At 35.2% G+C, this 19045-nt stretch overlaps 2 protein-coding genes across 2 annotated transcripts; one reads left to right on the top strand and one right to left on the bottom strand.

The window, feature by feature from the left end:
* Positions 1-282: 282 nt before the first annotated feature.
* On the top strand, positions 283-2070 carry LOC112051780 (tRNA (adenine(58)-N(1))-methyltransferase non-catalytic subunit TRM6). The gene is made up of 2 exons (XM_024090571.2): positions 283-1602; positions 1957-2070. The coding sequence occupies exons 1-2, from the start codon at positions 379-381 to the stop codon at positions 2035-2037; spliced, it is 1305 nt and encodes a 434-aa protein (XP_023946339.2). The 5' UTR covers positions 283-378; the 3' UTR covers positions 2038-2070.
* Positions 2063-17241, bottom strand: LOC112051776 (serine/threonine-protein kinase GA29083). Its single transcript, XM_052881326.1, has 14 exons — positions 17027-17241; positions 16730-16948; positions 15847-15946; positions 15228-15422; positions 12903-13016; positions 11815-12002; positions 11597-11692; positions 11014-11177; positions 10088-10206; positions 9895-9994; positions 9318-9463; positions 8119-8268; positions 6764-7006; positions 2063-5700 (listed from the first exon to the last, which is right to left on the bottom strand). The coding sequence occupies exons 2-14, from the start codon at positions 16945-16947 to the stop codon at positions 5641-5643; spliced, it is 1893 nt and encodes a 630-aa protein (XP_052737286.1). The 5' UTR covers position 16948; positions 17027-17241; the 3' UTR covers positions 2063-5640.
* Between the last annotated feature and the right edge of the window lie 1804 nt (positions 17242-19045).

Here is a 19045-nt window from a genome sequence, read left to right as displayed (position 1 = left end):
TCTTTCTTAAATAATCCCTTTGCTTTAGAAATACAAACACATTCTTCCTATTACGCGTCATAATTAAAAGGAAAAATAATTCTTTTTTTTTCGCTTTTTTTCCGTGCTTATACGGTTTCAATCTCTAAAAACATTTTATTACATACACACCTTAAGTCATTGAATTTACTATCCTGGAATCTTAAATCTAGAATGTAGATGGCGCTGCTTCATAAAGATTTCACGTTCTGCTAAGTTCCCATGGCATGGCATGTTCCACCTTGCGTCATACCTAACCTAAAAAACTAATGTTTGTCGTTTTGACTGTTTTTGACTTTTGTTTTGAGTTTTGACTGGAGTATTGTTGTTGGTTTATTTAAGTATTTCATTTTAATTAGGATGGGTGATAATACAATTAAAGTAGGCGAGTACATTGTAATACAAAAGCAGAATTACAAGAAGTTACATAAATTAAATAAACCAAATTCAAGTGTAACTGTTGGTAAAGATAGTTTGAATTTAAATGGAATTGTGGGTTGCAAATTCTATTCTACTTTTAAAATGATAAGCAGAAGCTCAAAGCGAAGCAAGGAATATGATTTAGAATTAACAGAAGAAGCTGCAAACTTAATAGATGAGATAGGATTAAAGGTATCAGGAACAGATAACAGAAACATTTATGATGATGGCAGATCACAAAAATTGTCGGCTACTGAAATTAGCGACCTAAAGAGCGATTCCACGAAAGCGTCGGACATTGTCGAGACGTTAATAACAAATTCAAAAACATTTCACAATAAAACTGAATTCTCACAAGAAAAATACTTAAAGAAAAAGGAAAAAAAGTACTTTGAATTTATTCAAATATTAAGACCAAATTTGAGAATCATTACTGAAACATTATATAAATTGGATCCAAGTAAGGTACAAGGCATTCGCATAGACACTTTGTCTCAAATAATAACTTTATCAAATATTAGTAGTGAAGGAAATCATTTGCTTTATGATTCAGGTTCCAATGGTTTACTTGCTGCTGCTTTGTTGAGTGCTATGGGGTCAGAGGCTAAAGGAAAATTAATACACATGCATCCAGGCAACATGTCACAGAAACAGGCTTTGTTAGCTATGAATTTTGATTCTGAGCATCTAAACAAATGTCTATCAGTGAATGTGTATTCAGCTTTGAGACAAGTTTACCAAGGTTGTGACACTCATACCCAAGAGGCAGTATTAGAAAATGAGTCCAACCTAAAAAGGAAAGCTGCAGATAATATTGAACATGAAAGTAAAATACCTAAGCTTGATGATTCCCAAGTTGTCGACAGTGAAGTTAAAGAGGTAAATATGGATGATAGTCAGAGCATCAAGAAAAAACCTAAATGGCATTTTGATAATATAGCAGCAGCAGAGGTATTGACTAACAAAGTAGATTCTCTAGTGATAGCAAGCAAGGAAGATCCTCAAAATATATTTCTTGAGCTTGTACAATTTGTCAAGCCTGGTAGACCTTTTGTTATTTATTATAGTGTAGCCGAGCCATTACAAAACTTATACATGACACTCAAGTCTTCCAGCAATGTGGCTGCCCTAAAATTAACTTGTAATTGGATGAGAAACTATCAGGTTTGTATGGTTTTATCACATAGGTTCTATTTTATAATATATTTTTTAAGGTTCTTATTAAAATTGTTGCCTATTTTATGACTTTTCAGGACTATTATAGATTATGCTAATTTAAAAATTTTATCAACAGAAACATGTCACAAATTGTATAGTTTCTTATTATTCTATGTTCTCTCAAAATATCTTAAAACTTTCTTCTTAATTTTTTAATTATTGACTTTGAAAGCTTTTTTTTTTGTAGTTATTGCATTTTCGAGGGTTTTGGTCAGTTCTAACTACCTAAAATGCAAGCATTGTGTAGAATAGGTCTCGCGCTGTTTTAGGAAATCCTTTTATAGTAATTGTTTGTTGCAGATATTGCATGAGAGAACACATCCAGAAGTTATGATGAATGGATCCAGTGGGTTTCTGTTGACAGGATATGTCCTTAAATGATAATTACAATAATAAATAACACAAATTGAACAAGCTCTCTTTATTTCAAATGGCGTTACAAATCATATATCAAAAATTTGCCTCAAAGTGCAATAACACATTTTTATGATCTTTAGCTAGCCTTTCCCTAATGATATCAAGCAAAAATGATTTCTATCAAAAGAATTTATACATTTTCACTGTGACAATTTGTAGTTATTCTATCTGTATAGTCTATCTTGATTACAATTTAATTTCAGAACCTTAATGAAGTTTATACACCTTACAATAAAAAAAGTTAATTTTGTTTGAAAAGAATAAATAATAATTTACCTAAAATGTTAAACATAACTAGGTTATTTTGAGGCAGGCATCATATTAATATTTTTACATTAATACATTACTAGAAATAAAGTTAAACAATTTTTTTTTCATAATAAATAATTTATTAAGCAAATAAATCTTTAAATAGTTTTTTAACAAAGGATAACAAGACAAAAGATTTCTGTTATATTCGAAAATAGTGATAATAATCTATTAATCTGATGGAAGTATACTAACCTGGAAGATGTTTATAGGGTAGTTCATTAAACCCAATACATTTTATATTAGGCGTCATACTAAAATCGGTCAATGGCCTGTTCTTGTTTATTGTTTTCAGTATCTACTCGTACCAGCCGCCCTAGCCAAGTGGCACTTCGATTCTCTTTCTACGATCGCTAACGCTTCGAAAACTAGAAAGATGTATGGGAATGTGCGAGCGACAGGTCACGTGATCAAGATCTGTCATTTCCCATACATTTTTCTAGCGTTTAGCTTCGAAGCGTTAGCCATCGTAGAAAGAGAATCGACGTGCTACTTGGCTAGGGAGGCCGGCCAGACTCATTTTAGAAATGATGAATTTCCAAGTTGACCAGTTTGAGGCCAAACTTTTGGGCACATAGTTATCAAATTCATAGGGCACAGATATTTTACTATAAATTAAAGGAATGTGTGTGTATCAGTCTAACTAGGTTTATCTTTTAATGCAATATGGTAGAATAAAGCAGCATCTATGTAATTAAAATAATATGGTATATTCAAAAAGTAAATACATGTACCTAATGGGATGAAATTATTATTTATTTAATTTGGCACAATAATATAGTATACTGACTGCACTGTTTCAATTATTTAAAAAATTTTTACTTGGATATAAAGTACTTTTGCTTGGAAATAAAAATTCTATTAAATTATATGATTAGTAAAAATGTGTATGTTTATTTTCAATAATATTACATTTATATAACACTATAATTATATAAAATACTTTTACTTGGATATAAATAAAGTACTTTTTCTTGGAAATAAGAATTTCATTAATTTAAATATGATCAGTGAAAGTATTAATGTTTTATTAATAAGTTTATTTTTACTAATCATATTCAATTATTTAAATTCCTATTACCAAGCAAAAGTACCTTATATCCAAGTAAAAGTGTTTTATATAATTGTAGTGTTTTGTGGAAATAACTGCAGCTCTAAGAATTATTTTTACTTGCATACCTGACATATGAGAGTAAAAACATTTTTTTGTGTGTTGTTTAAGCATTTTTTTTTATCATTTTATCTAGAATTTTCTTAACTAAACAAATGTTTACTTAACTGCAAAATACATTACTTGTTATTTTTAATAACATAGCGCCAGTGTTGTGATCACTTATATAAGTATGTTGTGACAAAAAAATTCTAAACATTGAAATTAATATTATGATCTGAAATAAATATGAAAGTTATAAATCTAGTTACCTACGAAATTGAAGATATGCACCATTTAAGAGCCCAAAGCTTTATAACTAAAGCCTTACAATAGTGGTATATATTATTATTACATAGTAAATAGTTCTCATTACTTCAGCCATTTGTATTAAATCTGTGTTTCTCTCCAGTTATAGTAGGCCTCTTGGAAATTTATTACCTCAAGCTCCTTAAATCTACTTGTATGCCAAATTCATCAATGCCTTTCAAAATAACAATTAACACTGTTGGCCTACAATTCAAAATTCAGAGATCATTTTTGATTCAATACAAAAAAAAAATTAAATGCATTTAAATTTATTGTCAGATTTTAAAAAATAAATCTACGTAATACTAAATAAACACTGGTTTTACAGCCACATAAATACTAACTAAAGGCTAAGTCTCTTAAAGAAATAATAATAATTAATGTACTGAAAATAAATAAGAGAATTAATTTGAAAATCATTTTACATATTATTATTTTATAGTGTGTTATATAATCAGTATAAAAACCTGAACGTTAACAATGTTCTGCTCAATCACTGTAATTTAATTTGATAAAGTTTTTTTTTTCTGAAAATTGAACACACGTGCAGTTGCTTCAAAGTTTTTTTTTAAACATTACACCTTGATTTAATAGAAATTTTCAACTATGTAAACAAGAATAAGTTCTTTATTCATTGTACAAACTATTCTGAGTCGTCTGGGGGATGAGTAAAATTAGAACAGATGAATTAAAATCTTCTCTAAAACAATATTTTTTGGAAGTTAAGAACATAATTTGACTGCTTCATCAACCATTTTTAGATCCATCCACACTGTTAAAATTAAACTATTACCATCATCATAGGAAATATGTTTGTATTGACACTTACAGTTCCCATCAAATAACTGCCATTTTCGACTTGTCTATCTACTATATAAAAATAAATCGGGTTTTCCTTCCTGACGCTACAACTCCAGAACACACGAACCGGTTTCCACGGTTTTGCATTCGTTGGAAAGGTCTCGGGCTCCGTGAGGTTTATCTATATGTATTTAGGCGGGAAAATCTTTTTTCACATACAGCGCCATCTCTGATACATAGCATGTATAGGATACGGTAGGGTAGGGTTAGGGTATGTTTAGGGTAGGGGTAGGGTAAGGTAGGGTAGGGTCAGGGTATGTTTAGGGTAGGGGTAGGGTAGGGTTGGAGTAGGGAAAGGTAGGGAAGAAGCGCACATTAGTCAAAGCGAAGCTTGACCGGGTCCGCTAATTATTTTTAATAACTGCTTAGTGCAATCTCATTTGTAACTTCAGGGCTGCAAAGTTATTTCAAACTATTAAAAAACATTGATTTCTCCAGTTTTAGTGTTCATTTACACGAGCGGCACCTTCTACAGACGACTGCAGTCGACTGTCATTGGCTGCCGCCGAGACGTCGCTGACTTCAGTCGACTGCCGCCGAGACGTCGCTGACTGCAGTCGACTGCCGCCGACAAGTCGACTGCCGCCGACAAGTCGACTGCCGCCGACAAGTCGACTGCCGTTGGCTGCCGCCGAGACATCGCTAACTGCAGTCGGCGACCGCCGTCGACTGCCGCCGAGACGCCGTCGACTGCCGCCGAGACGTCGCCGACTGCGGTCGTCGGTAGCAGTTGCCGCTCGCGTAAATGAACTCTTAGAGTTTGTTTACATAGTTGAGAACTTATATAAAAAAAGACCTTACATACATTATGGAATAACTTTGGTATTGGTGTTAACATGAAGGCTTCGCGTAGCTGTTAGCGAATAACGCAGTAGCTACAAACTTTGCCGGGACGTCTCCGTGGCGGGAACGCAAAGCGCTTAGCGGCCGCTCCGAGGCTATGACGAGTCGTCGTCGTCGTACCATGTACGGAAGTCACAGGTTTCGTCGTAATCATCCTGACAAAAAAAAACTTTCACTCAATAAACATTGTACATAAAATTCTACTTCTATTATAAACGCGAAGGTTTGTATGTTTGTTACTCTTTAACGGCGCAACTACTGAACCGATTTAGCTGAAATTTGGAATCGAAATACATTTTACTCTATATTAACACATAGGCTACTTTTAATCCAGGAAAAATCCATGGTCCCCGAGGGATTTGTGAAAAACTAAATTTCACGCGGACGAAGTCGCGGACATCCGCTAGTCATATTTAAGTTGACGCTATTAATCTATACTAATATTATAAAGCTGAAGAGGTGTTTTTATTTGTTTGGTTGAATCTCAGGAACTACTGGTCCGATTTGAAAAATTCTTTCAGTGTTAGATAGCCCATTTATCGAGGAAGGCTATAGGCTATATATTTTCCCATATTTCTACGGGAACGGGAACCACGCGGGTGAAACCACGTCAGATAGTTTATTATAAAACACGGCTGAAACTAGTTTTTGCAATAACAACAACAAGAACCAGCTCATGACTAAGGGCACCGTATGCGTTCGAAACTACAATTCGATTCATGTAAAATGGTGCGGGTTTCAGGTTGTTACACTCTTGAAAGTTTGCCGCGATTCAACCGGCAACATCATATTATGTACATTACAGAGATCAAAATAATATAGGTAATATTTGAAAGTTCAGTTTGGGCCAATGATCCCTGTCCTAGGGCTAATTTACCCTGCGGAGATATTCTTTTGGAACATCTGTATAATTATTTTTCGCTCTACAAACTATAAGAGATCCTTATGGACTATGGCACCCTAATGAAATCGGTTGACATAGAATAGAGTAGGGGTAGGTTAGGATAGGGGTATCACTTATAAAGTATGTGTATTAGGTAGGGGTAGGGTTGAGTAGTGTTGATGTAGAGTGGGAGTAGTGTAGGCGTAGGGTTTCACGCGGACGAAGTCGCGGGCGTCTGGTAGTATATTATTATAAATATTTTAAAACTCACAACACTAAGGTCAATGACCTTTATATTACAACATAAGAGTAGCAGCAAACAAACGCGTGCTCACCGACATCCACGCATGGTCGAGCACGTCCTCGGCGTCGAAGCGCAGCGTCGGCTGCGGACGGAGCATGTTGGCGATGAGGTCGATGGCCCCGGCGGACACGCGCTCCCAGTGCGGCGCGGGGAACTCCAGCCGCGCGGACAGGATCGCGTCGAACAGCTTCTCCTGGTCGCCGTCCGGGGAGGAGAACGGGGGGAACCCGCATAGCAGGATGTATAGTATCACTCCTGCTGCCCATACGTCAATCTGTAAGCAACATCATAAACTAAGTAACCCCATATTGGTCTTACTAACTTGGTCGCTAACTTATGGCCTCAGAGCTAAGGCTCAGAGTCACACAGCGGGCGATGGAACGAGCTATGTTAGGAGTATCTCAGAGTGATCGAATCAGAAACCAAAGTCACCGACTTAGCTCAATGAGTTGCGAAGCTGAAGTGGTAATGGGCGGGGCACAGTTCGAAGAGCTAATTGGACTTTGGGGCCCAAAGGTGCTGGATAATGGTAAACAATAATTACAACAAAAAACATTATTACACAAAATCACTAACGCGTCTGGCAGCGTGAGGGCATCTACGCTGCCTAACAAACAACGGAGCTCAAGTTATCAAATACCCTCTCATTTATATCAACACTGATACCTCCCGTCTACAATAACATAAATAATGAACTTCAGCATTCATAATAATCATCACCATTAACAGCCAATATTCGGCGCACCATTGACCACGAGTCTCCTCTTAGAATGAGAGGGGTTATGCTAATAATCCACCACACTGGTTTTTGCCACCCACCAATGCAATGCGGATTGACAGACACGTCACACATAGATAATAAAAATTATCAAATTATATTATAATTAATATATAATTAATAATTATATTATTATAAATAAAAATTTCCGCGAGATGTTTTAATTGACCATTTGAGACATGTGATATTTAATTTCTCATAAATATATTATAGTGTAGGAAATAGTAGTCTGAGATGGATATGACGTCGCTCGATCACGTGTTGGCTTATGCCGACGCTAGGTGGTGCGACTTGTTTCCGTAAAGAGTAGCGAGTTACTGGCTGGGTGGCGTTCGATCCGTTCGATCTTCTAATAATCCTTCATGGGTGATTTTTTGAGATAGGCTGGAAGAGTGACTTGAGTGGAAAAGGGCAGTGTTAGTTAATAGTCAAGGAATCCCTTTATCCTTCATACACCGGTCACAAGTTCGTGACTCCACTCAAGTTCATTCTCTTCACCTTTGTTCGATATTGGTTTTCTTATTTTTGTAATCCACTTATGAGTCTGCTAAAATAGTATAATTTATAACATCAGTAAGTATGGATTTTTATTCTTTATTTTGTCTTACCTTCAACCCATACCCAGTTTCGAGCAGTATTTCCGGGGCGACGTAGGTGGGTGTGCCGCAGACAGCGTGCAGCGGTCGCCACACCTCTACTGCAAGCCCAAAGTCCGCGAGCTTTAGCCCACGTATACTGCCATCACCCGCAATGTCGACCTAGAAACAAAACTATATTAGTATAGTCAATCTAGTTCAATTGGCCTATTAGTTATTTTGATTTTAATTCAAAATTATTGAATCGGACCAATCTGAATGTATCCCTTTCAAACAAAATATATAATTTTTAAAATTGTACAAATGGTTAGTTATGGTAACAAACAAAGAAAAAAACATGTGTGGAATAGGGAATATAATACGTTGTTTTTCATTTCTTAATTTAAATCTTATGCATATTCCTTATTGAGAAACTCCTTTTCTCAAGTTGGTTAAAAAGAGAGACAGTTATACAGTTTATTTACTACACTTTATACAAAGTAAATGGTTCTTCCTTCGTTGATTTTCGGCTTTGACGATCGAAAGAGGTCAGAATCTTTTCATTTCAATTGTCAATCAAAATTCTTTTGTACCTGTTTCATCACTAATAAATATATCAGCAGGAGGTCGAGCCAACTTCTAAGCCTCTCTAAACACGAGTCGTGTGGATAAGCAGTAAACGAAATAATATCCCAACAGGGTTAATATTTACTGCGCAGTTCAGGCAAAAAAAATGCCTAGGAGAGGTCATGGTTCAATCCTCGCCCGCTGGGGTATTGTCGTACCCACTCCTAATACTAGTTTGAGAGGAATAGGATTATTCGTCATATTTAAAAAAAGATACGGCAAATATTCTTTTAAAAAAAACGAGCGTGCTGTAAACCACACAACTGAAGCGAAACTTCTTTCAAAAATAAAAATTAAAGCGCCATCTATGAGCCTTAGGTATAACAGCATCGCAATAGGTTCTTGAAGTGTACAAAAAAAGGGTTATTTCAAGGTTCTCTAAGAACGCCATCTTCTGGTGGTTTAATATAACAAACACTGTCTCATTATGCCTGTAGATGGCAACACGCATTGCCCGATTACAATTTTCATAACGCAATCACAAACTTACTCCTTAAATCTAGCGTGGGCAAGGAAGTTTTACTTTAAAAAAACCAGAGCAGGTTCGAAGTTTTCGTTATTTCATAGAAAGTTAATTTATAGGATGATTTTAGTGAAGGGCTTACCAACAGGTTTTCGGGTTTGATGTCGCGATGCACGATAGAAAGCGAGTGTAGATATGCGATAGCTGATGTTAGGTGACCTATTAGCAAACGCGCTTGGGGCTCGGAAAATTTAGAAGCAGCTGCGATACTATCGAATAAGTCGCCACCTAAAAACAATATAACAGTTCACTTTTGTTTCTTTTTAATAAAACTCAAGGTAAAAAAATCGTGACATATTTAAGTGTCAAAAATACTGGTGTAATAAGATCTTTTTTTTTAATTTTTTCCCTGTTATTCCAATAAATTAAAGATCACAAAAATAGGTCCAATCATTCTTGTAATATTAAAGATGTTGGTAAGTAATATGAATGGCTGTAACTTTTTTAATATGTATTCAGTATTCAAAGCAGATATATGACTTGTAACTATTGTGAATCTAGTGTTTTTCAATGTAATTTAATAAAACATTTAGCCTTTATACATTTGTCTAACTACCTCATCTTTACTAATGCTTAAATAAAGCTATGATTGTTGTTATATGAAAGTTAATTTATAAGTAAAATATGCAATAATTATAATAATAATATTAGACACCCACCACTGACTAATTCCATTATAAGGAACAGCCATTCTGGACTATCTTGATCTTCAACAAGAGAGACGATACGCGGGTGACATAGCTTCCTCATAACTCGTACCTAAAAAAACAATTATTAAGTTTTCCTGTTATTAACAAGTTCTGTCTGGTTCTTATATTAAATTCTCTGTTTAATAAAAAAATAGTTATTTACCTCTGCTTCGACATAGTGTTCTTTTCCTTTACACTTTGCTTTGTCTATAACTTTAAGAGCATACTCCTTTCCTGTTGATTTGTCTTTGCACATCCTGACAACAGCAAAATTGCCGTCACCTGTGTTTGTAAAAAAAATATTTTAAAAATCAACTCTATTCACTGCTGAACATGAATAATAAAAAACCCTAACCAAATGAAGTGTTTTACAAAATTATTAGTTAATAGAGACGTTTATTCTATAGTGATATCAAGTAACGTCGTGACGTTAAAAATGGCCGACAGCGTTTCTGACGTTTGGAAAATTGATTAAATAAATGATTTTTAAATATAAAAAAAAAAGTTTCTATTAAACTTTTCTTTTTTTTTTATATTTCAGACCCTTATTCCATGTAGTACACGAAATTAATATTGTTCATATTAAATTACATTGCTATGTTCATAAAGAGCAATAGGATCTACACAAATTAGTCTATATCAACCCTCATGGCTTTCTCCTATCTCCTATGGAATCGTTTCATTGTGATGGGAGGACAAGACAGAGTGATATGGGGCAAAATTATATCCTTATCTCATTGACCTCTTATAATAAAAGGACGCACAATCATGTAGAAAATATTTCACAAAAACTGGCCAGTTTTGCTTTGACTGTTTTAGAATTATTGGTAAAGAAAATTATACCTAAAGGCTTTTAAATATAGTCCAATATTCATTAAAATTCAGGAAACCTTAAGGATTGAGTTTAAGGTTGAATTTGACTACTTGAAATGAGTGCCAAGAAGTTGTGTTTGTCACTCATTGAATGGGGACGTTTTTTGGTTGTTGATTGTGCATCCACTTTTTAATAGGAGATCGATACGTTATCTCTTTGCGCGTACATACATATTTTGAAATACAGATATATATACAGAATATAGACAGACTCACCAATAATTTTGCCAACACTATACTTGAGCCGCAGCGGCTGCGGCAGAAGGTTAGCGAGCGCGGCCACGTCGCCGTTGGTGTCTCCGTCCCCGGCGGCGCCGCCCTCGCTCTTCTTTCTCGCTGCACCGCTCGCTTTTACTGGCATGCGGGGCTTAGGGCCCGATCTGCAGGACATTCGGACTAAATATCAATCCTCATCATCATCAATCGTAGAAGTGGGTACGACAATAGACCAACGGGGTGAGAATCGAACCACCACCCCTTGATGATGAGTCCAACCGCCCTTACCGTTGAGCTATTGAGGCTTATAGTTTGTTTGAGGCTTAGAGTACTTTATTGGAATTTAGAAATTTACCGCAAAAAATCGGTATTAACCTACTCCACTGAGCGCACACATGCACAATTTTGTGTTAACTTACATTATATTATATTTATGTACATATACTTTTTATTCTTCATGAACACACAACTCGACCTTGTAGACAATATTTTTTGTTTAAATAACTGAGTTTACTAAGTGACTAATATTATATAGTATAGTAATACTGTAGTGTACTAGTGAATTGAGCAATTATTTATTTACCTTGCATTCCTAGTCACAGGGTTACATTTACTTTTCCTACATTGTAATACAGCCTTACTTTCTTCAAATTCGAGTTCGAAGTCTTCTTGATTGACTCTGTAAAAAAATAATATTACATCAATTGGTATTTGGTTTTCATCAAAAAAAATTGTGGAATGTAATAGTAAAATAAATAAATTATTCGCCACATATAGTCATGACTACGCCTTGTTTATTACCTTTCGTTTCCATACGCGAAAAATACATCTTCCTCTTCGAAAAATTGATTTAAAGCATTAACAGGTGCGCCGGACTGGGAGAACACTTTCCTAACACAGCCGGTGTCCAACTTGATGCACTCGGTGATGGCCGCCAGCGCGTGTTCCAGAGTTGGGCTGTTGCGCTTGTTCAACAGCAATCTGCACACCTACAGTATAAAGGCACAAAACTTAACCTCAAAAAACCTCTTATTTAAGTGCAATCCACTCGAGTGGCCTTAACTTCAGTTCCGTGCAAAGTAAACTAAATGTCGTGAACGTTGAATTCTGCCGTAAACCATTTGACGCCATCACCCGAAGTCGTCAGCCAGCAAAGCGAGGCTCTACGACACATATCTCATCGGTATCAGCGCATCGCCCAGCTTAAAAGGTAATCACTTCCAAGGCCTTCCAACTACCTCTCAGCTCATACTCATTCCATTCATTCCTCGTTCCCATAGTTTAATCGACAATATATGTTTTTCTCTTCATGACATATCTCGTAGCGAACTTCCTAGGCGTACTGCAAATGTTTATTAGGATTCAGGGAAAGCGTGTACTCCTAGATTTGACAAAAGAGCGCGCGCGATAATAGAGTTGACCGTCGTTACCAACACATTTTGGAGGTTGGTATAGATATTGTATTTCGGAACACAAACGCGTTTCTGTTTAAAAAGCAGAAACATGTTTATTGTTTATCAATTATCTGTCTGTCTGTTAGTGGTTTCTAAGCAATGATATATTAGTGGACAGGTTTTGATGTTACACAACTTGTTCTGAAACAATCCTGGGCCTAGTTTTGTTGCACGTCGATTGTTTCTACAATCGCTAACGCTTCGAAAACTAACAAAATGCACGGGAATGACGGATATGATCGAATTGATCACGTGACCTATCGATAGCAAATGTCATTCCCGTACATTTTTTAACTTTCGACGCGTTAGCATTTGTAGAAGGAGAATCGACGTGCCAGATCGAGGCCTGGTTGACATACATATAAGTTTAGAACAAACATGCCTAGATCTATCAGAAGTGAGAAAAAATAATGATCAACATCATGAAATTTTTACCTTGCGGGGTTTCACTCCATTCCTAATTATAGTAACTATACGAGGTCGGACAACATTGTCCCCTGCAGGGCTCACTCTTGGTGTCTCATTGCCAGTAGAATTGCTACCATTTGTCTGAAATTTAAAGTAAAAGGACTATCACTTTATAATATTCACTTGATGGGAGGAAAGGATGGGATTGAAAGGGATATTACTCAGGGTGCTAGAAGGGCGACCCCACACAGGTAAGCGCAGAATTGGTCAACCCCCCATAGGTGGAGTGGCTTAAGACTGACCAGAAGTCTTTAAAGAGGGCTATGTCCAACGGTGAATGTCCTTCAGCTGATGATAAAGATAATGAAACTAATATTATAACTGCGAAAGTTTGGATGTTTGGTACTCAATCACATCAAAATGTCTAAATAAATCTGGATGAAATTTTGCACACAGATAGATTATAGTCTGGAGAATTTAGGGTACTTGGGCACTTTTATTTATTCATATATAAATACGTACATTATTACTGTTGTTTCAAGATAGTAATGAATTTTTAATACTGTTTAGTATGTGTTTAGTCAGTTTCCTGTATAAAACATAGCTCTATGGACTAACACACATCAATAGTATCAAGCACAACTCTCAAGGGACAATTATTGTTAATAATTTAAATAGAGCAATAAACTAGGTGGAGTGATAAACTCTATAGGGTGGTATCATTGAACCTATGAAATGTAGAGTTTAAAAATAGTTAAATAAAGCTTATGTCAAGCATTGAGTTCAAGATGACTGATAGTTATGTTATTCACATATAAGATCGTAGCTCATTAGACCCACCCGGGACCTGACCCGCACCGCCTCGCCTCGAGTGGTTAGTATTCTTCATATGGATTTGTTTGGGCATGCGCTCACTACATCAACTCCGGATCATCACCAGATCGCTTCGAACGCGAGGTGTCCACGAGCCAACAGTGAGTGGACCACTCGATGATAGCTCGCTGTTGACATACTTGCCTCTCGTGAACCGCAAGTTGACAATGTGGCGTCCACCTGTCGACTTTCGGAAATTCGTTGACCATGCGAGGTTCACTGGTGGACAACGCGGCGTCCACCCGTGGTCCACCTTTCGACGACAAGTGGACGCCTAGCGACGAGGCGGTGCGGGTCGGGTCTCAGGTGGGTCTAATGAGCTACGAGCTTTATACAACTACTGCATACTCACCTATCTTATCATTACTAGCCTCTAGATTAAAGTGTATTTCAGATAGCATGGGTACAGTAACAGTTCATTTCACTCTCGAAAGTTTGCCGCGATTCACGATAATAGTATGTATTAGGAACATCATACTGGCAACTGTCACTGTACCCTTGCTTTCTGAAAAACACTTAAGAGGGGCACTCTATAATCACAATTAATTTATGGTTTCCCAACTCCCCTGGCACAATTGGTAGTGCTGTGGTGATCAACAAAGAGGTCCTGGGTTTGATTCCCAGCTAAGGTCAGTTTATTTTTTAATAATTTCTAAATTGACTCATTCTGATCTGGTGGCCATACAGGCAAAGGCATACTGACAAGCAATTTAGTATTTCAGTGAGATGCTAAAACTATCAGATATGGGTAGAAGAAACTTGGACTTCTTCCAAATAAACCCACTTCCATCTTTTAACTTTGTCACATAACATTAGGTGGTCAGATAGCTGTCTAGTGCAAGCTTGTCATTAAATATACTGCATGTAACTTGATTTAACAAAAAACTCGCTAAAGCGTCGACATCACATGGCTTTGATTGGTTTAGCTTGCCTTCCATACAATGATACACAATATATAACATTACACCCACTCTAAATAATGTCCTATTAAATTGCCAACATTATTGAAACAGCACAGCTATGTACATTCTTTTGTCACTTTATTATTCTAGCCCATAATAAACTCCACTGTCGGCATCATGCAAATAAAACTTTCTAAGACATTCATTCTTTTGTTTACAAATCGGGATTGCAGTAGACTACTGTTGACCATGACTAATAAGTAGAAGTCAATGACTTAATACGTTATCATATTCTTAGTTGCTCACAAACTTTCAAACTATAACCATCGCTAATAAAAGAAAATGACTGTGTATTGAAAATTTAAAAATTTTACTCATACATTTTTCTTCTTTCCATTTAATGGACACAACTTTCTATAACGTCATAAAATGTAGTCTCTTTAGTGCCGTTATATACAATTTACACTGTATTTATTTGACTACAATCATGCCTGATGGAAAGCAATGATAAGGTCTAAGATGAAGCACCCTTACCTAGGAGAAAAGTTATATGACTTTAATAATATATTGGATTTACCTGCAAATATCGAGACAGCCTGTTATTAGCTCTAGCAGGAGACGGGCTGCAGCTATCATTTAAGGACTCTGGACCACTAAGCCTGAATGACTGTGGTGTGACTGCACTAGCCTCATAGTCTATACGCTTAAAGGGCTCTCCGAACCCACTGCATACATATGACTGTCCATCTTCTAAATCATCTAGTTTTCCTATCTGTTGATGGTAGAAATTGATTATTAATAAATTTTAGTGGAAGAAATTAAAATATTTTAGTGGAAGCCTTGTTCATAAACTTATATTTATATTCATTGGCATTAATTCTGATATCTACAATACAAACTATAATATCAAAATAGTTTCAGTGTTTATTTACTAGTAACATAAATAATAGAACATAAACATCAATAGTAATATTATATATAAATAGGCAAAGTTAGTGGATTGTAGCAGGTAATCTCTGGATCTAACTGATTTCAACGATTCTTTTACCACTAGAACACCACATTATTTGTGAGTGCCATAGGGAATTTTTTATCTCCATATTCTTACTGAAACTGAAGATATATTTGAAACCGCACGGTATCAGTAGTCTAGTAGTGAATATAATTGTTAAATGTGTAAATATAAACATACTTACTTTTCTACCTTCTAGAGAATAAATTGTTCTAACACCGCTTGGCAATGTTACATTGTCAACTAACACTCTAGTTAAATCTGCAGTTAGACTGTCAAATGATCTAAAACAAAAGAATAGCATTTTTTTAACACCACCAAGATTCAAGTAGGCTATTGACCTAACAATTTATGCTGTGACTCATTATGTTTAAGTGTTCAATGTGCTTAATAAGTGTTAATCAGCATCACAAATTATAGGTTTACATATTTTGTTGTTGCAAAATATAATTCATGTATTTATTACTAGCGACCCGCCCCAGCTTTGCATGAATGCTATGTGGTATCCACATAGCACCCATATGTTATATTATGATTCGTCTAAGTCTATAAATAGATAAATCCTGTTTAATATAATTTATGTAACAAGGTAATATTTTATATTAAGCTTGTTTTAAAGAATGCATGATTATGTGATGGTTGGATGATGATTACGCCAATAATCCACCATGCTGGCCTAACATGGTTTGGCAGACATCACACATCTAGAGAATTAAGAAAATTCTCAGGTATGCAGGTTTCCTCACAACAATTTTCCTTCACTGTTCTGAGACATGTGATATTTATTTATTTAGAGGTGCATGCACCGGACCTGATTCGAACGTACGCCTTCCGGAATCGGATGCAGAGGTCATATCTACTGAGCTATCACAGCATGGATTAGACTTTATTTGTAACAAATTTAAAAGCATCAGAAATCCATAATCTACTGGATAGAAGATTGCAAATAATAAATAAGGCGAGCAGTTGCGACACAAAACATAGTCGAAATAGGTTTCCTAGAGGAAAGTGAAAGTATACAACATGGTAAAAACTTTAACAATATCAACTAATTATTCTGCCTCTACCTGTATCTCTCTGGCAAGACTGGAATTATTACTCCTGAATAGAATTTGTCACCGTTTCGAAAAAATCTAATTCGTTTTGCTTTACGTGCTGGTTGCGACCGAATCATTACGTTACGTCGATTCGTCCTAGTTTTCATTATTTCCAAATCGCTTAAATCCTTTTCCAGTTCGCAAACAGAGCTCGAGCGGCTTCCACTGCGGCTCAAATTGTTCTCCATTCTGTAAAAGGAAGAAAGCTGTAACAAAATTAAATATTTCGATAACGGACGGTGCTAACATGATTCAGATTGGCCTCACCTTCCTTCTTGGCTTAGCTCAACGAAAACAATAAATGTTAACTTTATTTAAAGGAAATCATAACTTTAATAGCTTCTCATTTTATTAGACTCATGAAAACTAGGACTTTATATACATTTTTTGATAAATTGAATCCAATCTATTCGAGAATTCAGTTTCTGAAGTGCAGTGCACAGACCAGAAAAATAAATGATTGATGAAACACGGAAATCAAATCAGCGCAAGTTATGTATGCGACCACAGACGTCAAATACGACTCAGCACAGATGATTAATAAGCAGATAAAGCAGAATACAGATTAGGTAACTATAATATCTGGCTCAAAGTTGTATACTTCAAGGAGAAGAAGTGAATCTACATACACGAAACATTGGACGTAGCAGCGAAATTATCTCCGCATACGAAATATTTTTGAATTAAAGTCAGTGGCAATTTTAAATGGAGATTTTTGTTTTTTTTTTTCATCGAGTTTTAATAAAACACTTACTTATTTTTAAAATATTTGAAGAAACCAATTGAGATAAATAAAAAAAAGACAAGAGTTTTTTTCTAATGTTACCTGGTAACGAACTCAGGGTTAAAATAACCCTGAGTTCGTTCCTCGTTATAAATAACGTACCATAGTTATACACCATTAGTCCAAATGGCTTTAAATTATTATAACATTAAAGTACGCCTACTGACTGTATTTACCTACTACCCGTATGTATCTATTTCCGCAATCTCATGTCCAAAAGTCTTTGTACTGAAGATTCGACCCCTTGAACTGGCTCGGCGGGCCATAGTTAAATATATTCTTTTGAATAACTGAATACTATTTATTTTATGGTGACAAAAAATACATTTGACATTCTCTTATTTAGTTATTAGTAAGCTCTTTCATTTGGTATATCATATGATGAGATTTCGGAATAATTAATAAAAAAAGGTTTATCCAAAATTTTCCGACATTTATATCTTAAGAACAAATTAATTTTGACTTGATTTAGACAAAATTGGCACCAATCGACGTAGTTTTCAGAGGCTAAGATTAGTTCTAAGGACAAATCTGTATACCGTGTAAAAGTTATAAAAAAACAAACCTTTGATATTTTAATTTTATTTTCAAAATCTACTAGTCAAAAGTGTAGTAGGTTGAAATATTTTTTTTGAAATCTAAGTTTAGTATAGTCCTGCCTGCCTGCTGCCTAAAAATATTCAAGATAGCTTTCCAGGGCCTCAATACATCGAGATTCAATGAGTATACAAAAAACGGGCTAAATAAATACTTCTTAAATATCTTCCCTGCATAGTTTTAATTAAACAGCAGGAAAGAAGAAGAAGAAATCTATTAGTAGTAGTTAAGTAAATATAAAAGATTTTAGCGTAGAGAAATTAAACGAAAATACATTTAAATAAACAAAATATTAGTCATTTAGCCATGTCGTTCATAGGGTAACCCTGGGTTCTGTCATCTACTTGCGATCGCAACTACCTTGATACTTGATCTTATATGATATTTTGTTCTATACATATGTAATATTATGTTCTCATTTTAAATAATCTGTTGAACTGTATAAAAAAATAATATTATTAACTAATATAAATAAATATATTTGGAAAATACTATCTAGCCCCTAAGTAGGTACATATGTTATGGGTACTAAGATGTCTTCATTTAAAATTATTAAATTTAAGTAAATATCATCTAAATAAATGACATTTATCGTAATTTGTGAGATAACTATCCAAATTTTTACTAAGATTTGAATAATCTGATAAAACTATCAATAGTTATTGGTTGCTCTATGACAGCTCTTTGTGATAATGACAGTAAATCTAGTGTTACCACACAGCGAGTTCATTAGTTAAATTTTTAACAGCTTCTACTCGTTTAAGTCGCACCCTTACTCGTTTAACTTGCCCCTGACTTGAAATACATATAAAATACTTTCTGATTTTGTTCATAATCTATATTTAAGACATTTTAGCACATTGTTATTTTTAATTTTCATCAATGGTAACATTACAAACAGGTGA

Source organism: Bicyclus anynana, chromosome 4 (assembly GCF_947172395.1).
Source record: "Bicyclus anynana chromosome 4, ilBicAnyn1.1, whole genome shotgun sequence".
NCBI lineage: Eukaryota > Metazoa > Arthropoda > Insecta > Lepidoptera > Nymphalidae > Bicyclus > Bicyclus anynana.
The sequence above is the reverse complement of the archived record's forward strand: the minus strand, read 5'-3'. Positions and strand labels throughout refer to the sequence as shown.